The sequence below is a fragment of the Thamnophis elegans genome, chromosome 16, assembly GCF_009769535.1.
Source record: "Thamnophis elegans isolate rThaEle1 chromosome 16, rThaEle1.pri, whole genome shotgun sequence".
NCBI classification, from domain to species: domain Eukaryota; kingdom Metazoa; phylum Chordata; class Lepidosauria; order Squamata; family Colubridae; genus Thamnophis; species Thamnophis elegans.
The window spans coordinates 8,114,303-8,140,354 of record NC_045556.1 but is presented as its reverse complement, the minus strand read 5'-3'; the positions used below and the strand labels follow the sequence as shown (position 1 = coordinate 8,140,354).

The 26,052-nt window shown below is 42.2% G+C and overlaps 1 protein-coding gene across 1 annotated transcript in view; it reads right to left on the bottom strand.

The window, feature by feature from the left end:
* Positions 1-26,052, bottom strand: part of MYO5C (myosin VC) — a 61,756-nt gene that overhangs the window by 19,623 nt on the left and 16,081 nt on the right. The window contains exons 11-28 of the mRNA XM_032233264.1: positions 24,827-24,908; positions 22,997-23,137; positions 20,467-20,592; positions 19,456-19,539; positions 18,224-18,358; positions 17,118-17,215; positions 15,303-15,389; positions 15,105-15,216; positions 13,840-14,051; positions 12,705-12,870; positions 9,973-10,119; positions 9,027-9,191; positions 8,304-8,397; positions 6,482-6,545; positions 4,564-4,744; positions 2,988-3,081; positions 1,065-1,128; positions 887-967 (exon numbers count right to left, since the gene is read on the bottom strand). Of these exons, the coding sequence (XP_032089155.1) occupies positions 887-967; positions 1,065-1,128; positions 2,988-3,081; positions 4,564-4,744; positions 6,482-6,545; positions 8,304-8,397; positions 9,027-9,191; positions 9,973-10,119; positions 12,705-12,870; positions 13,840-14,051; positions 15,105-15,216; positions 15,303-15,389; positions 17,118-17,215; positions 18,224-18,358; positions 19,456-19,539; positions 20,467-20,592; positions 22,997-23,137; positions 24,827-24,908 (2,133 nt within the window). The remainder of the gene's footprint in view (positions 1-886; positions 968-1,064; positions 1,129-2,987; positions 3,082-4,563; positions 4,745-6,481; positions 6,546-8,303; positions 8,398-9,026; positions 9,192-9,972; positions 10,120-12,704; positions 12,871-13,839; positions 14,052-15,104; positions 15,217-15,302; positions 15,390-17,117; positions 17,216-18,223; positions 18,359-19,455; positions 19,540-20,466; positions 20,593-22,996; positions 23,138-24,826; positions 24,909-26,052) is intronic.

Genomic DNA, 26,052 nt, shown 5'->3' with positions numbered 1-26,052 from the left:
AGACATCCACTTTTAAACCTGAAGGGCATACCCTCACTCTACTAAAGTTCATACGTTACTGCTATAGAGCAATACACATATCTGGCAGCTTTAGGACATGTTAACTGATATCAGTGTTGTGCCTCCATAATTCCTACCTATATGTGACTCAAGACTTTTATCCCAACTAAGATATGTTAAGTATATTGATATGGAAGCATAAATACCATCAACGTAGAATGGAGTTTGCTCAGAAGCTGAAATACACCAACTGAATGAGAGGAAAAGTGGGAAGCAGAGGAGAGAATAGCAATAGCAGTTAGACTTATAAGCCGCTTCATAGGGCTTTCAGCTCTCTCTAAGCGGTTTACAGAGTCAGCATATTGCCCCCACAGTCTGGATCCTCATTTTACCCACCTCGGAAGGATGGAAGGCTGAGTCAACCTTGAGCCGGTGAGATTTGAACAGCCGAACTGCAGATAACAGTCAGCTGAAGTGGCCTGCAGTACCGCACCCTAACCACTGCGCCACCTCGGAGAAGAAAGATAGGAAGAGAGGGATAGGAGAGAGGATAAGGGGGAAGATGAGGAGGATAAGGAGGAGTGGAATGAAGAGAGAGGAGAAGGAGAAAGGAAGGGGAAGTAGAGTAGGAAAGGATGATGGAGGGAAGAAAGGAGGTAGGAGATAGGCAGAAGAAAGAGGTGTATGGAGAGCAGAAGAGCTAATAATGGGTTTTTATCTTTCTGGGTGTTGATGCCAAGAGGAACTGATGTAATTACTACTTAATACAGTAGGATATTGGCTATGTACTAGTATACATGTGATTATATGTTATGAAAATGGAAAATAAAAAAGTATATTAAAAAGAAAAGACTTTTATCCCAAACAAATGAAAACAACAACTCACCGGGTGGCTTTTTTCAAGCCTTCATAGGCAAACCAGAGTTCGCCGTCTTCATTCAAGTGTTGTAAGTCTTCAAGAGACAACCTGAAGACAGAAAGGATAGGGGAGGTTGGGAGGAAGATCTGTGAAGGAGAACTGGAAGCCGCTGCATTCTGGAAAGCCAACCGAGACAGACCAGTACCTGCTCCTGACGTCGGTAAAATCATAACTTTCCAACAGTTGCTTTGTAATCTCGGACATCTTCTCTAAAGGAGAGAAAAAGAAGAAAAGTTGCAAGCATGTTGACTTTCTACTTCGGATTCTGGGAGTTCTGCTCATTCACATCCAGCAACGTCTTTCAAGGGAGGATTTACAGTCACAGACCTTATCTGGCTTGGGAGGATTTACAGTCACAGACCTTATCTGGCTTGGGAGGATTTACAGTCACAGACCTTATTTGGCTTGGGAGGATTTACAGTCACAGACCTTATCTGGCTTGGGAGGATTTACAGTCACAGACCTTATCTGGCTTGGGAGGATTTACAGTCACAGACCTTATCTGGCTTGGGAGGATTTACAGTCACAGACCTTATCTGGCTTGGGAGGATTTACAGTCACAGACCTTATCTGGCTTGGGAGGATTTACAGTCACAGACCTTATCTGGCTTGGGAGGATTTACAGTCACAGACCTTATCTGGCTTGGAGAGCTGCCAGGTCGATATCTGCAAAACTTGGCACGGAGTCTCGGAGAGTCACAAACCAATTAAGCGAACTACTGGTCTCCTGCAAACTCCACTCCCCTTTCGCTCCTCTTTTCTTTCATCTGGGAGGGGCCATTCATCATCCACCTGTGGCCTTACTCCCAAGCCGATCCCTGTTCTTTAGCTGTTTCCTTCGTCTGGCAGCTCTGCACATGCACACACTGGAAACAGGCTCCAGCTGTTCATCTGCCTCACTGATGTCTGACTCTGAAGGCAGCTGATAACTGGCATACGGCTCTGGCCCCCTCTCTGCCTCCGACACAGAGCCCTCATCGGAGCCTTCCCCAGACTCCAGGACTGGCCCATGTTTCTCCCCAACCTCCTCACTCTCCGAATTTGCTGCCACCTCCACTGACCACTGGTGGGACACAACATTACTGATCAAGTTTCACTTGATAGCTACAAATCAACTTTATCTAGTTTCTGCCTTCCATATTTACTAGAATTGCTTTTCTGGACTCTGTTCCCCTTGCCTTCCATTTCCATTGCATGCTGGCTGGGGAATTCTGGGAGTGAAAGTCCAGACCTCTTAAAATGGCCACAGTTGAGTAATACTGATCTAAGGAATTCTGGGAGTTGAAATCCCATCAAGTTGGAAAAAGCTGCTGTAACTAAGAACACCTATAATCTACAGATGTTCCCATCATATCCTTCACAAAGTAGTCACACTGAAAGCATTTTAAAAAGGTAAAGGTTCCCCTCGTAATATGTGCTAGTCATTCCTGATTCTAGGGGGCGGTGCCGATCTCCGTTTCAAAGCCGAAGAGCCAGCGCTGTCCAAAGACGTCTCCGTGATCTTGTGGCTGGCATGACTGAACACCGAAGGGGCACGGAATGCTGTTCCCTTCCCACCAAAGGTGGTTCCTATTTTTCTACTTGCATTTTTTACATGCTTTCGAACTGCTAGGTTGGCAGAAGCTGGGACAAGTCCCGGGAGCTCACTCCGTTATGCGGGGCTAGGGATTCGAACTGCTAAATTGACAACCATTGTGATCGACAAGCTCAGGGTCTTAGCCACTGAGCCGCCGCGTCCCTGAAACCATTTTATATCCCATTACTTCAGATTATTCAGTCAGGAAATAGTCTTGAGAAATGCTGATTTTGAGGTTTTGCCAATTAATTCTCCCAGTTTCAACCCTGTCATTTCCCTTTTTAAATATTCCCTGTGAAATGACTCAGGCGACACTGAAGACACAACACCCCTCATTTTTATGCACAATGCCTCTGTATTTCCAGAGTCTTCGTGTAAATGTCCACAGATGAGTTCAAGACGGAAGGCTATATAATTACAGCACTTGGACTGTGAAAATTTCCATTTGCCAGCACATTTTAATTATGGGAATGAGTGATGTTTTCCAATTACCTCTCATTTCACGCTTCTGGAATTGTAGCTGCTTCTCTGCATCCAGTTTCTGGATCTGAAGGAAGTCTATTTCTTTTTGCAATTCAGGGATTGTCTGAGTTCATTAAACAATGATAGAACGAGACATTGTTCAATGAGATGCAAATAAAGAGGCAAAAGGAACAATAATACGATAGTCACAATCCCAAAGATACAATGACAGCCAGTAATTTGGAATTATGTTTACGTTTTAGGATTAATTGGGTTTAGAGAATAGGATAGGATAAGATAGGATGGGATGGGATGGAATATAAATAATATAAATATAAATAATATAAATATAAATATAAATATAAATATAAATATAAATATAAATAATATAAATATAAATATAAATATAAATATAAATATAAATATAAATATAAATATAAATATAAATATAAATATAAATAATATAAATATAAATAATATAAATATAAATATAAATATAAATATAAATAATATAAATATAAATATAAATATTATAAATATAAATATAAATATAAATATAATATAAATATAAATATAAATATAAATATAAATATAAATATAAATATAAATATAAATATAAATAATATAAATATAAATATAAATATAAATATAAATATAAATATAAATATAAATATAAATATAAATATAATATAAATAATATAATATAAATATAAATATAAATATAAATATAAATATAAATATAAATATAAATATAATATAAATATAAATATAAATATAAATATAAATATAAATATAAATATAAATATAAATAATATAAATATAAATATAAATATAAATATAAATATAAATATAAATATAAATATAAATATAAATATAAATATAAATAATATAAATATAAATATAAATATAAATAGAAGAGAATAAACAGAGTTGGACGGGACCTTGGAGGTCTTCTAGTCCAACCCCCTGCTCAGGCAGGAAACCCTACACCATTTCAGACAAATGGCTATCCAACATCTTCTTTAAAACTTCCAGTGTTGGGGCATTCACAACTTCTGGAGGCAAGCTGTTCCACTGATTAATTGTTCTAACTATCAGGAAATTTCTCCTTAGTTCTAAGTTGCTTCTCTCCTTGATTAGTTTCCACCCATTGCTTCTTGTCCTGCCTTCAGGTGCTTTGGAGAAAAGTTTTGACTCCCTCTTCTTTGTGGCAACCCCTGAGATATTGGAAGACTGCTATCATGTCACCCCTTTCTTTCTTTCTTTCTTTCTTAAGTTTATTTATATGCCGCTGGTCCTTCTTTTCATTAAACTAGACATACCAAATTCCTGCAACACTTCATCATATGTTTTAACCTTCAGCCCCCTAATCATCTTTGTTGCTCTTCTCTGCACTCTTTAGGTAGGAAGCGTAGGAAAAGAGTAGCAGAAATAAGAATAAAATGTGCAGCACATGAATATAACAATAAGTATGTAAGAGTAACAATGCACAGCATATGAAACCAGGAATTTGAGTAAAGTAAGAAGCAATCCCTAATTAATATGCATCTATTTCATTTCTTAAGTCTATGGAGATTCTTAATCATGTCTTCATTTCTTATCCTACCTTTATTTGTTTTGAAAGCTCATCTATTTCTGTTTTTAAGTCGCCCTGAGCTTGTTGCATTTCTTGAATCCGATTTTGCAGCCGAGCATTTTCCTCTTTGAGAAGCATTATTTCTGCAGTGAGTGACTCAATCCTTTTTTCATAATCTTGTTTTTGGCTCTGGAAACTTTTCTCCAGTATTCTACAAAGATTCAGAAGGACATCCTCATCTCTCTACAATTCTACACGTCTAAGAAACAAGTCAGTTACAGATGTGCAATCTCTCTCTCTCTCGTATATCTGTTTGTGGCATATAACAACAAGATGAAATATATGATTTTTTTTAAAAAGTCGATAATAAAGGAACAGAAACAATAAAGCAGCAGCATTAAACACGCATAACTTTCACTCCTTTTCTTTCAGCACCCATATTTTAATCAGAAGACGTGTATCACGTGTTTCTCAATGTTGATGTGTGGACTTCAACTCCCGGAATTCCTCCTGCTGGCTGGGGAATTCTGGGAGTCGAAATTCACGCATCTTAAATTTGCTAAAGTTGAGAAACACTGATGCAGAGGTGGGTTGCTACAGGTTCGCACCAGTTCAGGCGAACCGGTAGTAGAAATGGCGACTGGGTCACCGAACTGGTAGGGACGGCAGGTTTGCCGAGGTGGCGCAGTGGTTAAATGCAGCACTGCAGGCTACTTCAGCTGACTGCAGTTCTGCAGTTCGGCTGTTCAAATCTCACCGGCTCAGGGTTGACTCAGCCTTCCATCCTTCCGAGGTGGGTAAAATGAGGACCCGGATTGTTGTTGGGGGCAATATGCTGACTCTGTAAACCGCTTAGACAGGGCTGAAAGCCCTATGAAGCGGTATATAAGTCTAACTGCTATTGCTATTGCCATGCCCCCAAATGGGTTCCCTGGTTGCCGCAGCATGTTTTTTTGACATTTTTAATGTTCTGCGTATGCGCGGACCTATTTAAAGGCACACGCACGAAGAAGAAACCGGCAGTAACACTGGCAGAAACCACCCTGCACTGATGTATATGCCAGTAATTTTGAAAAAAGAAAGAAGAAAACCCACTATCTTCAAATGACAATCCTTTGGAAATCCAAGGAGCGGCCTTATTCTAACACTGTGAAATTGAGGCACAAAGCTCATATAATTATTAAGTTGTTGGCAAATAGTCCTTCCACAGGATTACAAAGTGATTCCAGAAATCTCCAAAGTTGTATTGGGATTGCTCCCTCTGGAGATCTGGAACTATAATAGCAGGCCTTGTTAAAGACTTTTAATTTCTAAATTTATTTTCTAAATAAGGTAAAGGTTCCCCTCACACGTATGTGCTAGTCGTTCCCGACTCTAGGGAGCGGTGTTCATCTCCAATTCTAAGCCGAAGAGCCAGCGCTGTCCGAAGACGTCTCCGTGGTCATGTGGCCTGCATGACTCAAGGCTGAAGGCGCACGGAACGCTGTTACCTTCCCACCAAAGATAGTTCCTATTTTTCTACTTGCATTTTTACTTGCTTTCAAACTTCTAGGTTGTCAGAAGCTGGGACAAGTAACGGGAGCTCACTCCATTACATGGCTCTAGGGATTTGAACTGCCAAACTGCCTACCTTTCTGATATCCAAGCACAGCGACTTAGCCACTGAGCCACCACATCCCTCAATATTTTCTAAACAGGGTTGCGTAAATAGCTTATATAAAACAGCCTAATTATCCTTTGTAAACTTTCCCACGACTGGAGAGAAGTGCTATCTTTTTTTAGGATTGACCCTGTATTTTTAGAACTGAGTATACATACTTCCTCTTCATACGTCCTACTTAAATGAATACGTCTTCACTCTTTTTAAAATCATTAACTTTCTTTGCAAACAAGAAAACCAATGCTCGTAAGAAAGCGGCAATTTGAAAAAAGAAGTTAAATTCCGTACATTCGTTGTTTTTCCTCCCTTTGAACGTCAGAGAATAATTGCTGCGTCAAATTATCCAGTTTAACTGAAAAAAAGATAATACTTACATTTAAAAAAAAAAACTTTTCAGATAGCGTAGCGTAATTAAAATGAAGCCAGATGCAATTTTAGAGACGATCAAGCAAAGCTTACAAGTTTAATTTAATTTTATCTGAAGTAAGTTTACACAACAGGTCTACAATGGACAGGAGAGATATTACGATTTTTACAAAAGCCAAATCAGTACTTACCATAAAGTGAATTTAATTTTAAAGCATTAAAGTTGTTGCCTTCCAGTTATACTGATCTTAAAATTTATATATCTGCCAACTATCATAGAAAAAGGCATTTGTTTAGATATGGGGTAGTCAACCTTTTTATACCTACTGCCCACTTTTGTATCTCTGTTAGTAGTAAAATTTTCTAACCGCCCACCGGTTCCACAGTAATGGTGATTTATAAAGTAGGGAAGTAACTTTACTTTATAAAATTTATAATGCAGAGTTACAGCAAACCCCTACCACCCACCATGGAAGCTGAAATGCCCACTAGTGGACGGTAGGCACCAGGTTGACCACCACTGGTTTAGATAAACGTCAAGATAATATTAAACATTTTAAAGCATGGTTATAAGAACATTTTGTATTGTGAATACTGTGTCCTTTGAGCTCTTTTTTAATATCTCTTGTTCCTTTATTACTGGTTATTATATTACAAATCTAGGCAGCATACTAAAAAGCAGAGACATCACCCTGCCAACAAAAGTGCATCTAGTCAAGGCGATGGTTTTCCCAGTTGCAATGGATGGCTGTGAAAGTTGGACCATAAGGAAGGCTGAGCGCCAAAGAATGGAGGCCTTTGAACTCTGGTGCTGGAGAAGACTCCTGCATTGAGTCCCTTGGACTGCAAGGCCATCCAACCGGTCAGTCCTAGAGGAGATCCACCCTGACTGCTCATTAGAAGGCCAGATCCTGAAGAGGAAACTCAAAGACTTTGGCCACCTAATGAGAAGGAAGGACTCCCTGGAGAAGAGCCTCATGCTAGGAAAGATGGAGGGCCAAAGAAGAAGGGGACGGCAGAGAATGAGGTGGCTGGATGGAGTCACCAAAGCAGTCGGCGTGAGCCAGTGGTGGATTGCAGGCGGTACGCCCCGGTACGGGCATACTGGAGCCTGCCCGGAGAACCGGGTACCATTCTGGTACAGTGCTCCAGAGGGCCCACCTGCCCACCCATCGTCCTTACCTGTCTTTAAATGCACAGTGTATACAGAACCTGCACGATGCTCCGGCGAGCCGCTGGAGCATCAGGGAGGCTTGCGGAGACGTCGCTATAGGTTACGGTGCATGCGCGCACTGCGTGCATCTACACACGCATTGTGCATGTTCATGTGGCGGACGCCGGGCCCATTGCAACAGTACCGGTTGCAACAGGGACCAGAACCCCACCACTGGCGTGAGCTTAAATAGACTCCAGAGGATGGTAGAGGACGGGAAGGCCTGGAGGAACGTTGTCCATGGGGTTGCGATGGGTTGGACACGACTTCGCAACTAACAACAATTATATTTTTAGGCTCGTGGTCTAATCTTTGCTTTGTAAGCCCAAAGTCTTAATTCATATAATATAAGAACTATAAACCAGAGTTTGCAAGGCAGAAAGATAGGATTCACTCAACCCCCAATGCCAAAACTGTGTTTCTGTTCAATATTCTGGTTGGTAAATTCTGCTTTATATTATTGCTTATTACAAAGCCAGTATGAAAATATCAAAGTAGCAACCAATTCTCAGAATAAGAGAGCGATCACACCTTTCATTTCCTCGGTTTTCTTTTGAAGTTCTTTCTCCAGCTTCTTCTTCTCTTCCTGTAGCCCCAAGTTATGCTTTTCAAGTCTTGAGACTCTCTAAACGGAGAAGATAAAGCAAGAAAAGTGTAGGTGAGAATTCATTTATTTTAAAACCATTTATTTTCTCTGCATGGCTGGCTGAATCGCATTGCTCACAAGCCGATTTTCTTTTGATATCGTTTCTTTTTTCTTAGCTATATAAGTTATGCTCTGGCTTCTCTTCAGACCGTATAAATCTTTTCACCTTTTACAAACTGATTTTCTATTTTGTTATACAGACAGTCCTTGACTCACGACCAAAATTGAGCCCAAAATTTCTGCTGCTAAGTGTGAGATTATCTATTCAGTAGCTTGTGCCGCACTTTAACAACCTTTCTTTCTTCTGTTGTTAAGTGAATCTCTGCACTTGTTAAATTAGTGAAATAATTGTTAAGTGAATCTGGCTTCCCCATTGACTTGTCAGGTGGTCGCAAAAGGGGGTCATATGGTCCCCGGGACACTGCAACTGTCATAAATGTGAACCAGGGTCTGAATTTTGATCACAATACCACGAGGAGGCCGCAATGGATGTTAAGTACGAAAAATGGTCATAATTCAACTTTTTTTTTGTGCCCTTGTAACTTTGAATGGCCATTAAATAAACTGTTGTAATTCTAGGACTACCTGTACATTCTCTTACGCCTCACCTGTTCGTTGCCCATCCTGTTCTTCCTTTCATTTTCTTCCGATATTTTTCTCTGCCCGGTTAATTTTTCAACATCCTGTTGAAGTTTTTGAATGGTGTCTATATCACTGGAGTGACTTGAAGCAAGGATGGCCAGCTTTTCCAACAAGCTATGATTTTCCTTATTCTAAAACCAGGGGAGAGGAAAGCATCTATTAGGCAAGATAAGGGACGCGGTGGCTAAGTGGCTAAGACGCTGAGCTTGTCGATCAGAAAGACTATAATAAAACGTTTTCTTTGGGAATTAAAGGAGAGGTTTATAGATCTTCCTTCCTTCTGAAATTCATGACCATTTCTGCTTACAAGGAATTATCTGTGATCCCTTGGAGATCCCACTCTTATTTGATCTGGTGGGATCCAGCCAACTCGCGGCCAAAGAATCTTAAATCTAAAAATTACAGATATGCCTTGTGGCTGTTCCACTGATCTGTCCTGGGAATGAATGCAACACTTTTCCTTTTTATCTTTTCACTGCTCTTATGATTGACCGTAAGGGACGCAGTGGCTCAGTGGCTAAGAGGCTAAGCTTGTTGATCAGAAAGGTCAGCAGTTCGGCGGTTCGAATCCCTAGCGCCACATAACGGAGTGAGCTCCCGTGACTTGTCCCAGCTTCTGCCAACCTAGCAGTTCGAAAGCACGTAAAAACGCAAGTAGAAAAATAGGGACTGCATTTGGTGGGAAGGGAACAGCGTTCCGTGCGTCTTTGGCATTTAGTCATGTCAGCCACATGACCACGGAGATGTCTTCGGACAGCGCTGGCTCTTTGGCTTTGAAACGGAGATGAGCACCGCCCCCTAGAATCGGGAACAACTAGCACATACATGCGAGGGGAATCTTTACCTTTACCTTAGGCAAGATAAATAAAAAATACACTCGGTTATTGAACGAAGGTGCAACGTCTTAGCTACCTGTTCTTCCAGTTTTTTCTGCAGCCGCTGGACTCTGTACGAAAGTTGGATGTTCAGGACGAAACGGCGAATGCTCTGGAACCGGCGTCTGGCCAGCCAAGCCCGGGCGTACTTCTGGAGGATTAAAGCTTTCTGTTCTTCAAGCATCTTTGTAAGAAAATTTCATTTATTTATTTATCAAATTTAAGAACCGCTGCCTCCCTTGCGGAGCAGGCGAGCAAACTGACAGCATGCCTCCTCATTTAATAAACTCCCTGTCCAGGGAATAGTTGACTAATTTGATTAAGCTGTAAATAAATTCATCTGCAAAGAATGTAACAAAGGGAGCAAGTAAAGGTATGGAAAATACACTGATCCCTAAACACAGGTGACAAAGGCAATAGTAAGTTTCAATAGCTTCCTCAGCTACACTTCACATCACATGTAACAGAATGACAGAGTAACGGAACTGGAAGGGACCTTGGAGGTCTTCTAGTCCAACCCCCTGCTCATGCAGAAAACCCTACACCACTTCAGACAATTGATTACCCATTCTCTTCTTAAAAACTTCCAGTGTTGGAGCATTTACAACTTCCGGAGACAAGTTGTTCCATTGATTGATTACTCTAACTGTCAGGAAATTCCTCTTTAGTTCTAGGTTGCTTCTCTCCTTGATTAGTTTCCATCCATCTTGCCTTCAGGTGCTTTGGAGAACAGGTTGACTCCCCCTCCCTCTTCTTTGTGGCAGCCCCTCAAATATTGGAAGACTGCTATTATGCTACCCCTAGGCCTTCTTTTCATTAAACTACCAGACATACCCAATTTCTGCAATGCTTCATTGTGTTTTAGTCCCCAGCCTCTTAATCATCTTTGTTGCTCTTCTCTGCACTTTCTAGCGTCTCCACATATTTTTTCATATCATTGCGACCAAAACTGGGTGCAATATTCTACAATATGTTCTAATTCCAGTTAATCAGCGGGAAAAAAAACCTCCCATCTTGCCTCTGCAGGTTGTTGTTAAGGCATTTGCAACGTATCTGCTGTGAAACAAAGTCCCCTTAACCCACATTCCTTACTGAATAATAAATACGATGTCCGGCCTGCAGCCATCTTTTCTTTTGGATCTTCGGCCTACCACATTTTCTATTATTCTATTGTTCTGACCCCCCTCGTCCCGCACCAACACACACTCTGAGTCAAAGATAAGTTACGCATTTAATTAACAGACAGACAGGTCCTTGGCAGCAAACTGGCACAGACAAGCTTGGGCAGCAATCCAGCACTGATAAACCGGGGCAGCAAACCAGCCTGCCAAGCTCACAATAATGTTCTCCAACATTAGTTCCTGCGTTGACTTCTGCAAAAGGGGTGTGTGCACAAGCAGTCCTTTTATAGTCTGGAGAGGAGCCTAATGACCACCAGCTGAGTGCAATTACCTCCTGTAATTGCGTACATGTTCCTATTTGAGCCTATTAGCTCTCCAGTGCCGGGCATCTAGGAACAACTCCCTTGGCTCCTCCCCACTGCTGACGTCCGGATCACACTCCCTTGTCTCCTCCCCACTGGTCCAAGGCTCAGGCACTTCCTGGTGGCCAACCAGGCTCTCTGCGCCCTGCTCGGAGTCGGAACCCTGTCCAGGGTCCTCCACATCCTCCAAAGCCGACTCATAGGACCCCTTGTTGTCGGAGTCTGGTGGCAGCTCCAACGGCTCCTGCTGGGCCACAACTATGCATTTTCTATTGTGGGAAAATGGGAGGGGGAGGATTGTACGGAGTTAGATGCTATGTAGCCATAACAAAATTCTTTCTAGAAAGCCAAGGTCATCCTTTGCCTTTGCACCTCTGCACCTGATCGGAACTGAATGGATGGAAGCTGCCAGCATGGCAGTGGGAGATTGGACCATCTGATGGAATTGTGGATGGGAGGGCAAGATCTTGAACTTTCAACTGGGTGGGGAAAACCAGGAAGCTTTCAGATTTGGGTTTTCACAGATGTGCCAACATGGCTCCCTTAATAAATTGGAACTCTGAGCAATACTTTGTCTTAGACTCCAATTTGCAATGCGCTCTACATGGAGCAGCCCTTGAAGAGCATTCGGAGACTTCAGCTCGTCCAAAATGCAGCCGCGCGAGCGATCGTGGGTGCACCTCGGTACACCCACGTTACACCTATCCTCCGCGAGCTGCACTGGCTACCTATTGGTCTCCGGATACGCTTCAAGGTGCTAGTCATCACTTATAAAGCCCTTCATGGTATTGGACCTGGGTACTTGAGAGACCGCCTGCTGCCAATTACCTCCCAAAGACCCATCAGATCCCACAGATTAGGCCTCCTCCGGATTCCATCTACTGGCCAATATCGCCTGGCTGGAGGCGGAGGGCCTTCTCTGTGGCTGCTCCGGCCCTCTGGAACGAACTCCCCGCGGAGATTCGGACCCTCACCTCCCTCCAGGCTTTCCGTAAAGCCGTTAAAACCTGGCTGTGCCTGGGGTTGACGAGTTCCCTTCGCCCCCTCGAATTGTGTGACTGTTGATTGTTTTTAAATTCTCTCTGTATCTTGTTTGTTGTGTTACTTTGTTTGTTTCTACCCCCCCTGGGTTTGTTAGCCGCCCTGAGTCCCTCCGGGAATAGGGCGGCATATAAATGCAATAAACCTTCAACCTTCAACCTTCAATTTACTTTTGGTTGCTATTTGGAACCCTGACATATGAAACATCAATGATGGGTCCTTGGTGAACTTCAATAAATTGTTACCTTCCTGTATTTCTTCCTCGCTAGAAATCCTCGAGTGAAGGCCTGGATCGTCAAGGCAGCCACACGGATGAGTTGGCAAAGTCTACGCACTAAGTACCCTCGGCTGTATTTCTGGATGACTATGGCAGCCCAGGTTTCCTTCAGGGCCCTGGCGGTAATAGCTTTCCTGTAGGAATAAGATGTTGAGTAAGTGAAAGTCTTCCTTGAAGACACCTTCTCAAGAAGGTGCTTTCTACCCAACCGTTATCGTTTGGATCTGTCTCATGGATCTAACCCGGAGGGGGGGAGAGTCTCCAAACTTGGCAATTTAAAGACTTGTGGACTTATAGTTTATAGTTAGTTTATTTATTTGTATGCCGCCCTTTTCCCTGGGGGGACTCAGGGCGGTTCACAATCAAAAGGAAGGGGGGGACAGACTTTTACATATAAGACAGTACATGATTAAAACGCAACATTCATACCATTCGGGCGGGTTACAATCATTAGCCCCAGGCCTGATGGGATAGCCAGATTCTAAGGGCTGTGCGGAAGGTCTGGAGGGTGGTGAGGGTACGAAGCTCCACGGGGAGATCGTTCCATTGGGTCGGTGCTACCACCGAGAAGGCTCTCCTCCGCGTGGTGGCCAGTCGGCATTGGCCAGCGGATGGAACTCGGAGGAGGCCTAAACGATGAGATCTAATGGGTCGTGTGGAGGTGATCGGCAGTAGGCGGTCTCTCAAGTACCCAGATCCACTACCATGAAGGGCTTTATAGGTGGCAAGTAGCACCTTGAAGCGTATCCGGAGATCGACAGGTAGCCAGCGCTGCTCGCGGAGGATAGGTGTTACGTGGGTGAAGCGAGGTGCACCCACGATCGCTCGCGCGGCTGCATTCTGGACTAGCTGAAGTCGCCGAATACTCCTCAAGGGCAGCCCCATGTAGAGCACATTGCAGTACTCCAGCCTAGAGGTCAACTCCCAGAAGTCCCCAGCCAGTTGGGGAATTCTGGGAACTGAAGTCAGCAAGCCTTAAAGTTGCCAAGTTTGGAGACCCCCTCATCTAACCTAGTCAATGGCTTATTTTGCTACCAAATATGTCCATTGGAAAGTTCTCCATTAATCCATGAAGGACCATCTCCATTGCTCCTGGCAAATACCGTACAGTCTTCTGTCCGCGGAAGTATTGCTGTATGATGATTGCAGCTTGTCTGACACGGAGGAACTTCTTCCTTTGAAGCCAACCTCGGATGTTCTTCTGGACCATGATGCACGCTTGCCTCAGTCGATCTGACCGGACTTTTTCCAAATAGGCAACCTGCCCTGCTCTGAAAAAAATCTTTGTCCTGCCAAATTGATATTGCCTTGGATCCTGGAGGGAAAAATAGAAACAGAAATCAGAGTCATTTATGAGAAGATAAGACGGCTATAGAAATAACCCTAACCCTAACCATTCAAAGTTACACAGAAAAGAAATTATTAAATATATACGTATATATCTAAGAGCGAGACATAAGGGGGGGGGGAATATAATTAGGATAGATTAGCGAAGGTAAGGAAATAAGAAATGACATCAAATTATATTTGGGTTTGCGGAAATACCATCTCAAGGAAACATAAACTGAGACCAGAAAGAGACACCTACAAAAATAGAAAAAGAGAGAGAGAGGAGGAGAGGAGGAAAGGAAGATGGGGGAAAGAAGAAAGAAGTAAGGAGAGGAAGAGAAGGAGGAAGGGTAGGAAAGGGAAGAGGAAGAGTAGGAGTAAGGGAAGGGAAGAAGGAAGGGAAAGGAGAGGAGGAGGGAAGAGAGAGAAAGAGAAGGAGAGAGGGTAGGAAGGGGAAGAGGAAGAGTAGGAGTAGAGAAAAGGGAAAGGGAAGAAGGAAGGGGAAAGAGAGGAGGAAGGAAGGGAGAAGAAAAAGAAGGAGAGAGGGTAGAAAGGGGAAGAGTAGTAGAAGAAAGGGAAGTGAAGAAGGAAGGGGAAGGAGAGGAAGAAGGAAGGGAGAAGGGAGGGAGGGAGAAAAGAAAGGGAAAATGAGGTGGTGTTACAACAGGAAAAAAAGGGATGGTAAATAAAGCAACCCAAATTGTATATTATAACCTGTTAAATGAAATAATAAATGTATAAGAATGATAAATGCAAAGAAGAATAACAATTATGTGAATGTATACTTAAAATGGTATAAAAGAGAATAAAAAAATTTAAAAAAATCTTAAAAGAAAAAAAAATTCAATGGACGGATCCACCCCCCCACCCAAAGCTATTTATGACCTGTTTGGGAGGTTACATCAACCACACACACACTCTCCGTGGTCATATAATCACATTTTAGATGCTTGCCAAGCTAAATGGCCAATTATAGTGTCTCGTGGCCATTCCTTCCGCCCACCTACAACTGGTGATGGTTAGTTAGAGAACTCCTGACCTGGATTAGCCGCTGCAGAACCATCTTGCAAATATGCTTCTTGTCTGTTAGAGAAAGTTCGCTTTGAGACATGAGAATGCTGTAACGACTGTAAAACTCAATGTAAGTCCACCTGTCAAAGGAGGAGAACATTGGAATCTTTCAATCAAGGAGACGAGAGAGTCAACCTTTTGAAGCCCGAGAGGCGTCACGCCATACCTTGACGGGTAACTCTGAGAGCTTATACGAATGGTTTCTAACACCCCACATGCTCGTAATTGCTGGACTACTCTTTTGGAGTCGAATCTAAAGAAGAAGGAAAACAAGAACCACAAATGATTTTGGCTCAATTCAAGGACCAATGTGTCCTTTTAAAAGCTACGTATCACATCCAGTGGTTTCAATAAGGAGCAAACTAGGAGCCAATGGTTGATTGTGGATACCGTGATTAAATAAATAATTTTCTCGTGAAGGAGGGATATGCCGTTTTTACAATCCAAGTCCCCAGGGGTGGGATCCTGCCCATTCACCACGCAAAAATTTTCGCGCACAGCCATTTTACTTTGCTGGTAAGCACACCAAAGACATGCTCCGTCTGCGCAAAACATGAAAAAAGGAAGAAAAATAACATTTCTGCAATGAAAATTGTTCTGCGCATGCGCAAAAACAGGAATCAAGATGGCGGTGCCGTAGGAGAACTGGTTCAAGGGAATAGCAAGCCTGGGTCACCGCCGGTTCCAGCAACCCTGGCCACCAAATTACTACCGGTTCAGCCAAACCAGTCCAAACCGGTAGGAACCCACCTCTGGATCCTGCCTGTTTTAACGATCGGTTTGGTGATCATGCGTTTCGGGCGTGCTCCACCCGTGTACTCAGTTTGAAGAAAACTTACCTTCCACATTACTTCTGGGGAGTAGCAGAGCGGAGGCACAGCAATCGTCTCTGCCACATGGATCAGCTGAGAGGATATAGGTAAGTAAGGCACAGGGGCGGGAGGGCGGGCCCACCTGATCAGCGGAGCGAACCGGTTCGCTCCCACCTGATTGTCACAGCTATCAGTTCGCCCGAACTGGCTGAATCCTACCCTTGCATTTGTGCCATTCTTTGGAGGTTGAGAGCCACAGTGGATGAGAGGATACGAGTAGATACGATCACACTGTTGGGCTTGCTGACAAGACTTCGTCAATATTATCTGGATCCACAGCACTGTTGCACTAAATCAGGGGTGGGCTCCTGCCAGTTCTAACCTCTTCTATAGAAGAGGTTCCACAAATCTACAGTGCCGTTTAGAACCGGTTCCAGCTCCCTCTCCCCGCCCGTCCGCACATCATCAAGATGAAGAGCGAGAGGAGGAATTCTGGGAGTTGAAGTCCACAAGTCTTAAAGCTGTCAAGTTTGAACACCCCTGGGGGTTTCTTTCCTAAAGGGCTAGGGGTGCAAGGATCTTGTAACTTGACAGCTTTAAGACTTGCGTGCTTCAAATGCCAGAGTTCCTGAGCCAACATTTTGGTTGCTAAGCAAGAGCATTATTAAGTGAGTTTCACCACATTTTACAAGTTGGTCACACCCACCCAGTCACATGGCTGGCAAGCCACTCCCACCCAGTCACATGGCCAGCAAGCCACTCCCACAAAGCAGGCCACACCTACAGAAGAGGTTCTAAAAAATTTTGAAACCCACCACTGCACTAAATCCATACTTAGCTAAAAGCCAGATAAGCATCTTTATGTACATTAGAAATAAGCGGCAGTTGATCATTTCTACCAATACGAAGGTACAATTTTCTCTTCCCCATAATTTAATGCTGATGCTTTTTTCTTCCCTCTGTTTAATGGACCTTTTGCTCTGTGCTTCTCGACCTTGGGAGTCAGGCAACTTGCTTATAAAACAGACTTTCATCTCATACGATTTTAAATAAGAATCATATTTCGTAGGAATTTTCCTAAGAACAGGCACATAAAAATCTTTTAATTCAGTTCTACACACACTCATATAATGTATATTTAAACTAACGTCATTTTCTTTCATACTCACTCAAATGCTAACTTTTGATCGTTGGGTTTTATACACCGGACATAATGTGGCGTGGTAGCATTAAGAGTCTCCATTAATAAATATAAGGAACTGCGAAACTGAAATATAGTAAAAAAAAAAAAGTTTTTTGAACTTTTAGAATAGAGCAGTGGAGGGTAGAAGAGAGAGGAAGAGAAGGAGAGAAAGAGGAGAGGAAGAAGAAGTGTGGAGGAGAAGTAAGGGAAGAAGAAAGAGGTAAGGGAAGGTGGGTAGAAGGGAGAGGAAAAGAAGGAGGGAGGAAGAGAAAGAAAGAGAAGGAGAGAAGGTAGGAAAGGAGAAGAAAAAGGGTAGGAATAGGGAAGAGGTAAGGGAAGGAAGAAGGGGACGGAGACGAGGAAGGAAGGAAGTAGAGAAGGAAGGGAGGAAGAAAAGAAAGAGAAAATAAGGTGAAATGTGGAGGAGAGGTAGGGGAAGAAGAAAGAGGTAAGGAGAGGTGGGTGGGAGGGAGAGAAAGAGAAGGAGAGGAGGGAGGAAGAGAAAGAAAGAGAAGGAGAGAGGGTAGGAAGGAGAAGAAAGAGGGTAGGAGTAGGGAAGAGGTAAGGGAAGGAAGAAGGGGACGGAGACGAGGAAGGAAGGAAGTAGAGAAGGAAGGGAGGGAGAAAAGAAAAGAAAGAGAAAACAAGGTGGTGTCTTAGCAGGTGCGAAGGATGGTAAACAAAGCATTTTAAACTATACCTTATAACCTTCCAAATGGAATAATAATAATATAAGAATGGCATAGAAAAGAGCAGCATCTTTCTGGTTAACTTGTGAATGGAAGCTATGACATTTATTACAAGCTTCATACAAGGACAGCCCTTATTGTTAAAGCAGATGAATGTACAGAAACTCAATGATCCTGGTGGATGGAAGTTTGGGGGTCCATCTGCCATATCTCTTTTAGCCCCCCTCCCACTTTCAGCTCCTCTTCATTCAACCCTTCCGTTGTACCCCAAATCCTTTCCCAGCCTAAGATTGTTTAAGGCAAAGTATGAAAATAGATCCATTCAATAGAACAAGCATGCATGCATTTAAAAAAAAAAAAAATCTCAGTCTTTCTCAAACTTGGTAATCCAAAACAAAAATACCTTACTTCCAACAGTTGCACGGAACTGTTTGTTAGGAGACGCAATCACAGTTTTTGCAGACTTAACTTTGATTGCAGCGTGAAACGGGGAAAGAGGGACTGGCCCGTCCTGGAAGAAGTTGGCAAACAGCCGAAACTAAAAAAAGAGATGAACATTAAAATTAAGATAGGCACGACAGGCCGTCTTCGATTTAACAACCGTTTTTTTTTTAACAACCGTTAGAAGCTGCAATTTTTGTGCCGTGACTTTTTATGCAGCCCTTCCAGAGAAGAATGGGGGGGGGGGGGAAGAAATGTATTTTCAGATTCTCTTCGTGCAACTTTACAATCAAGTAAAGTTGATTGTAGCTCATCGGGCCACGCTTCCTGTTTGGTCTACCTTGCAAGGCTGACCCAGGGCTTGGTGGAGCGAAATTTCTGCTCACAATGACCTAACCAGATGGGCACATTCAGTTCTGGCCAGACATTGCCAGGATGTATTCCAGAGTTATGCAGTCTATTCTATTCTATTTATTAAATTTAGAGGCCGCCCAATCCCGAAGGACTCCGGGCGGCTTACAGAAATAAAATTTTAAAAGAAAGGTTAAAAAACATACAGAAAAGAGCAGATTAAAAGAAACACATCATGCACCCAGTCTAATCGGGGCTGGACCTCGATCAAGAGGTCAACAGCCCCAGGCCTGCCAAAATAGCCAGGTTTTGATAGCTTTTTGGAAGGCCATGAGAGTGGGTAGGGTCTGGATCTCTAAGGGTAGTTCGTTCCATAGGGCCGGAGCTGCAACAGAGAAGGGCCTCTTCCGAGGCGCCGCCAGCCGACATTGTCTAGCTGATGGCACCTGGAGAACGCCCACCCTCTGCGATCTTATCGGTCGTAGGGAGGTATGCGGCAGAAGACGGTCTCGTAGATATCCAGGTCCTAGGCCATGTAGGGCTTTAAAGGTGATAACCAGCACCTTGAATCATGCTCGGAGACCAATAGGAAGCCAGTGCAGCTCGCAGAGGATAGGTGTAGTGTGGGTGTACCTTGGTACACCCAGTATCACTGACATGGCTGCATTCTGGATTAACTGTAGTCTCCGAACACTTTTCAGGGGCAGCCCCATGTAGAGTCTGAGGTTTAAGCATCCAAAAAGGATGGACTTTAGCTTTGATAACTCCAAACATCTTGCAAGGTTGCGCTTACCAGAACTGTAACAGCTAAAGTATTGTGGAATCTTAAAATAATATATTTACCTTACTGTTTCTCAAGATATCAATCAGTACTTCGTAAACAGTGTCCCGGTTTTTTTCTAGAAATCCTTCACTTTTGTATTCTACCTGTTGAAGGAAGGTAGATTGACAATGGTCAATCATAAAGGTAAAGATTCCCCTCGCGCATATCTGCTAGTGGTTCCCGACTCTAGGGGGTGGTGCTCATCTCCGTTTCAAAGCCAAAAAGCCAGCGCTGTCCGAAGACGTCTCCATGGTCATGTGGCCGGCATGACTCAATGCCGAAGGAGCATGGGACACTGTTACCTTCCTACCAAAGGTGGTCCCCATTTTTCTACTTGCATTTTTACATGCTTTCGAACTGCTAGGTTTGCAGAAGCTGGGACAAGTAACAGGAGCTCACTCCATTATGTGGCGCTAGGGATTTGAACCGCCAAACTGTCGCCCTTTCTGATCAACAAGCTCAGCCTCTTAGCCACTGAGCCACTGCGTCCCTTACGGTCAATCATAAGAGCAGCGAAAATATAAAAAGGAAAAGTGTTGCATTCATTCCCAGGACAGATCAGTGGAACAGCCACAAGGCATATCTGTAATTTTTAGATTTAAGATTCTTTGGCAGCGAGTTTGTTGGATCCCAGCAGATCAAATAAGAGTGGGATCTCCAAGGGATCACAGATAATTCCTTGTAAGCAGAAATGGTCATGAATTTCAGAAGGAAGGAAGATCTATAAACATCTCCTTTAATTCCCAAAGAAAACGTTTTATTATAGTCTTAGAAAATCCATGGCATGTTTGGACTAAAATGAGAAACTTCCACAAAAATCAAAATAACTCATTGGCAAAATTGTTTCAGAAGCTCATTTCACTCACTCCTTTTAAATCATGGCATTACAGAAATAGCATCATAGTTTTGGGATAAATGATACACTATTAACTCTTTACAGATGAATAAATCACCTGTAAACTTCATCAAAGGATGAAGTTTCATTCTAGGAAGTAGAAGGATGACATTTCTTTCCATACTGAATACTTTACCTTGTCAGCAAAATGCTGGATAATAAAAGAAGTATTTGACATCCTTGGCTTTTCAAAGAGAGGGTTCTTGTTCATAAAATTATTATATAGCTTCTGGAGCCAATTTTCATCAGTTCCTTGAGGTAGCTGTTTCGGGGTGAGGGGGGTGGGAGGAAGCAAAAATGGCATATCTAAAATTAGAAGCGATAAATGAAAATTGCTTTGGGCCTGCCAAATTTGATACTGTGGGAAACTGGGAGGGGAGAATTACATGGAGTACGGGAGATATATAGTCAAAATAACATTCCTTTCTCAGAGAGTCAAGGACACCTTGCCCTGCAGCTGCAATGGTGTGACTGGGAGGCACCTCCAGTTTTGGATGGTGCCTGATTCGACCATGGGATGGACATGCGGGTGCTGGGCAGGGACTTGAACTTTCGTTTGGGCGGGGAAAACCCGGAAGCTTTCAGATTTCGGGTTTTCCCAGATGTGCCAACATGACATCTCTAATAAAATGGAACTTTTTAGAAACTCAAGCCTGGGGGTCTTTTTCATTAGGGGTGTTACTTGGTTGGTTGAATAACCCACTTCTTTTATACACACAAAATCGATTGCAGAAAATACGACTTCAGCAACAGAGTGATCAACGCCTGGAATGCTCTACCTGACTCCATTGTTACATCCTCAAACCCTCACAGCTTCAACCTCAAACTGTCTACCGTGGACCTCACCCCATTCCTAAGAGGTCCATAAAGGGGGCGTGCATAAGCGCACCAGCGTACCTAGTATCTCTGTCCTACTGTCCCCATCTATTTATATTCATTTCTTTTGTTTGCATCTATGTTTATATTTATGCCTGCTATCTTGTACATGTTTGACAAACTAATAAATACAAATAAATACAAATACAAGATTGTGTACAGTGCAGTGGTGGGATTCAGCCAGTTCACACTTATTCGGGAGAACCGGTTGGTAACTTTCTAAGCAGTTCGGAGAACCGGTTGTTGGAAGAAATCTCTTTTTGCTTTTTCCCACTTTACAGGGCTAATCCTGTAAGGAAGGCAGGAAGGAAACATTCTAGTGTTGTTTCTAGCCTAATCTTTATTGACCTGCTTACAGAAACTGCCTCTCCGGTTAACCCTTCTTACATTGTAACAGCTAAGGCGAAGCGCCCATCAACCTGAGTGACCTTGAGTTGGCCACGCCCACCCAGTCACATGACCACCGAGCCCTCAACTACCCAGATGGTCATTAGGGCAGAGAACTGGTTGTTAAATTATTTGAATCCCACCACTGGTACAGTGCTCCCTTCTCCTTTTTCTACCCAACCGTCTTAGCTTTCTTGTTCTATCTGCAAGATTGGGTTGCAATCTGGAGAAACCTCTATCCTTCTCTCGGACCGGATTTAGACTTCTCATAGGCATCATGAGTTATTAAATAGTTGAGCCACAACCGAACAAATAAGGCATGGCTACATAATGCAATATCCAAAAATAACTTGTGGATAATAACTTCCATGCAGGAAGGAAGAAACACCTGTTGATGCTACATTTCACTACCCTCATCCTGAAGGGATCAGGCTTAGCCAGAGTTACCAAACGCAGTTAACAGGATTCCACACACTGCAATAAAGCGTTTGATTCTGGCTTGATTCTTCAACCCAAGACATTTTTTTTGGCTCAGATGCAAATTCTCCGAAATTGGCTATATCAGCATCTCTGCTTAAGAGACTCCTGGCTCTGAGTTGCTGGTTTCAAGTATATTTTGTGTCCTACTTTGATGAGAAATTGCATCCCCATAAATAGGCTTTTGTTGTTGTTAGTTGCAAAGTCATGTCCAACCCATCACAACCCCATGGACCACATTCCTCCAGGCCTCCCTGCCCTCTACCATCCTCTGGAGTCCATTCAAGATCACACCAACTGCTTCAATGACTCCAGCCAGCCACCTCATTCTCTGTCGTCCCCTTCTTCTTTTGCCCTCAATCGTTCCCAGCATGAGGCTCTTCTCCAATGAATCCTTCCTTCTCATTAGGTGGCCAAAGTTCTTGAGTTTCCTCTTCAGCATCTGGCCTTCTAAAGAGCAGTCAGGGTTGATCTCCTCTAGGACTGACCGGTTGGATCACCTTGCAGTCCACAGGACTCACAGGAGTCTTCTCTAGAACCATAGTTCAAAGGCCTTAATTCTTTGGCGCTCAGCCTTTCTTGTGGTCCAACCTTCACAGCCATCCCTTGCAACTGGGAAAACCATAGCCTTGACTATACACACTTTTGTTGTCAGGGTGATGTCTCTGCTGTTTAGTAGGCCATAGCTTTCCTCCCCAGGAGCAAGCAAATCTACTTTGATGGGAAATTGCATCCACATAAATAGCCTTAAGAGACAGAAACTATGAAGATGAATTTTGGTTTGGCAAGGAGTCTTGCTAATATGGCTAAGAAGCATTAAAATGGTAAAATTAGAAAACTGCCTTTTGCAAGGACGTTTTAAGAAAATTAGCACAAAACAAAAAGGACTAGATTTGGGTTTGTGAAACTAAGATGTTGACACTTACCAAACACTCTTCATCTAAAAGTTCTAGAATGCCCATTTTAGCTTCAATCAGATCAATGACTGGTTGATTGTCATAAAAATCAATTAATGTCCAGGGGATATTTTCCTTCATGTATTCTTCTTGTTCAAGTTTAAAGACATGCTGAAAAAAATGATATTTCCAGTTAAATCTCCCAAATACCTGTCGGTTGTTTGACGAGTCACATCAAAACTCAAGTGTTTGCTTAACAATACTAAATTCTTTTTGGGGTCAAAAGAGAAAAGACATGTAAACATCAATCCCACCATGATAGAATTATCCAATTTCATATCCTGACTGAATCTAAGGCTGGAGAGGATATAAAGATTTTACTTATCCACTCCAAGTCTCAAAGAAATGATTGTTCCTCTCAATTCATGATCTTCCCAACTTTCAACCATCACAGATACCAGATTTTAAGACTTTTGTTCTCCATCCTCCTAGGAGCTACACTCTTCACACAACCACATCCTCCTCGTTCAGCTATTTACTGATGTACCTTACTATTCCACTCTAGTTCCCAAATTACATTTTACTTTTTTCCTCTTCGGCTGAAATAAATGAATCTTCTATCTATCTATCTATCTATCATCTATCTATCTATCTATCTATCTATCTATCTATCTATCTATCTATCTTCTATCTCTCTATTTTCTATCATCTATCTATCTATCTAATCTATCTATCTATCTTCTATCTAGCTATCTATCATCTATCTATCTATCTATCTATCTATCTATCTATCTATCTATCTATCTATCCTATCTCTTCTATCTATCTATCATCTATCTATCTATCTTCTATCTATCTTCTATCTAACTATCTATCTATCATCTATCATCTATCTATCTTCTATCTTCTATCTATCTATCATCTATCTATCTATCTATCTATCTATCTATCTATCTATCTATCTTCTATCTATCTATCATCTATCTATCTATCTATCTATCTATCTATCTATCTATCTATCTATCTATCTTCTATCTAGTTATATAAAAATGACTGTGTGTATGTAGGTTCCAGCATAACTCTGGAATGCATCAAACAATTTCAACCAAATTTGGTTCACAGATGACTTCCTCTCTGGAAACAAATACCGTGTGGGTAAGACACACGTAACACCCCTCAGGGTGTGTGTTCTGCAAAGATGCAGCCTGTTGTGCCTTCAAATGGCTTCTACCGTACTGCCACAAAATGGCTTCTACTGTACAGTGCAATGGAGTTGCTATGGTAATGGCTTCACAGTACTCCACAAGGGGGCTCCCTCTGGTAAGGGAGCCGAAATCAGGGCTTTTCTTGTCTAATATAGGATTACGATAAATAAATACCCAGGCAATGCTGGGTTATCATCTCGTCTAAAATATATCTCTCTTTAGTCCAGCTGGTAGGAGTTATGGCCTCTTTGACATATTCATTGGGGCTTCTAAAGATTGTCCTATTTAGAACATGTTAGCAAAGATGACTAGCTGCTTGCTTTCAACTTCTCACCAGCTCAGGATAATCAAGCTGTGTAGGCATTTCAAGGGAACGTTACATTTGAGATTAAGGTTTAAGTTGAAGCGTGCCTGGATAAGACTTCCATAATCATGGCCACTGAAGCTGTTTTACCTGCAAAATCATTGCAAGCCACTTTGAACCAGGCCTTTTAAAACTTCTACACAGCAATACAGCATTTTTTTAAAGGTGCCAACATTTTTAAACTTTGAATTTTACTGCCAAAAATAAGTCAATTGCATTTTTCTGGAATATCAACTCAGGATGAATTTTTTAATCCAAACTAACGGACATCCATAAAAAAAAAGATCATACCAGGTTGAATTGTTGCTGCAGCTTTTCATTGGCATAGTTGATGCAAAATTGTTCAAAGCTATTCAGATCAAAGGTTTCAAATCTGAAATACACGGTAGAAAGTTTTACATTTTTTAGATTGGCGGGAGGGAAAAATCGAGAACACGCGATCCTTTCTGTACTACGTTTGAGAAGCAATGCAGAAAAATCATTTGGGGGCAAAAGATCTTAACAATATTCTTGTACCGTATCATGTTAGAACAGTGTTTCTCAACCTTGGCAACTTGAAGATGTCTGGACTTCAACTCCCAGAATTCCCCAGCCAACATACGCTGGCTGGAGAATTCTGGGAGTTGAAGTCCAGACATCTTCAAGTTGCCAAGGTTGAGAAACACTGTGTTAGAATGATAGATTTGTAGAATCTGAAGACTTCAAAGAGATCACTCAGTGGAGAAGTCCAAATCTAGAAGTAATGTCCACATAACTATAGATAGTCCTTGAATTATGGCCATAATTGAGCCCAACATTTCTGTCACTAAGCAAGACTGTTAAATGAATTTTGCCCCCTTTTTAAGACTTTTCTTGCCGCAGTTGTTAAATGAAGTTTACAGTTCACTGCAGTCGTTAAGTTAGTAACACAACTGTTAAGTGAGTCTGGCTTCTCCATTGAGTTGACTTATCAGAAGGTCGCAAAAAGCGACCACGTGACCGTCACAAATACATGATAGTTGCCAAACTTCTAAATTTTGATTACGTGACCATGAGGTAGAAAATACTTCACTATCTCAAACAGTTTAAGAATGACATAATTTGTTTGCAAGAAACTCATATCAAATCAACTGATCAAAAATATCTGATTAACTCAAAACTTGGTCAACATTTTGTAGCTTCCGCTATGGAAAAGAAGAATGGTATAGTTGTATACTTAAGAAAAGACATGAAAGCTGAATTAATTGAAGCAGATCCCTTCGGAAGATATATCGCTTTAGACCTAATCCTAGAAGGGAAAAAGACATTACTTTTGGGGATTTATGCTCCTAATCAACAGCAAGATGGATTCTATAGAAATCTTCATGCCAAATTAGTACAGTGGGACTATAGGTCCTGTATACTATTGGGTGATTGGAATGGTGTGATAGACACTAAGAGAGATAAGAAGACTTCTCGCCCAAATACTAAGATGCGAGCAAAGCTACCCAAACCATGAGGAATGCTACAATGGTTGTGTGAAAAAGTCACTTTTTTCA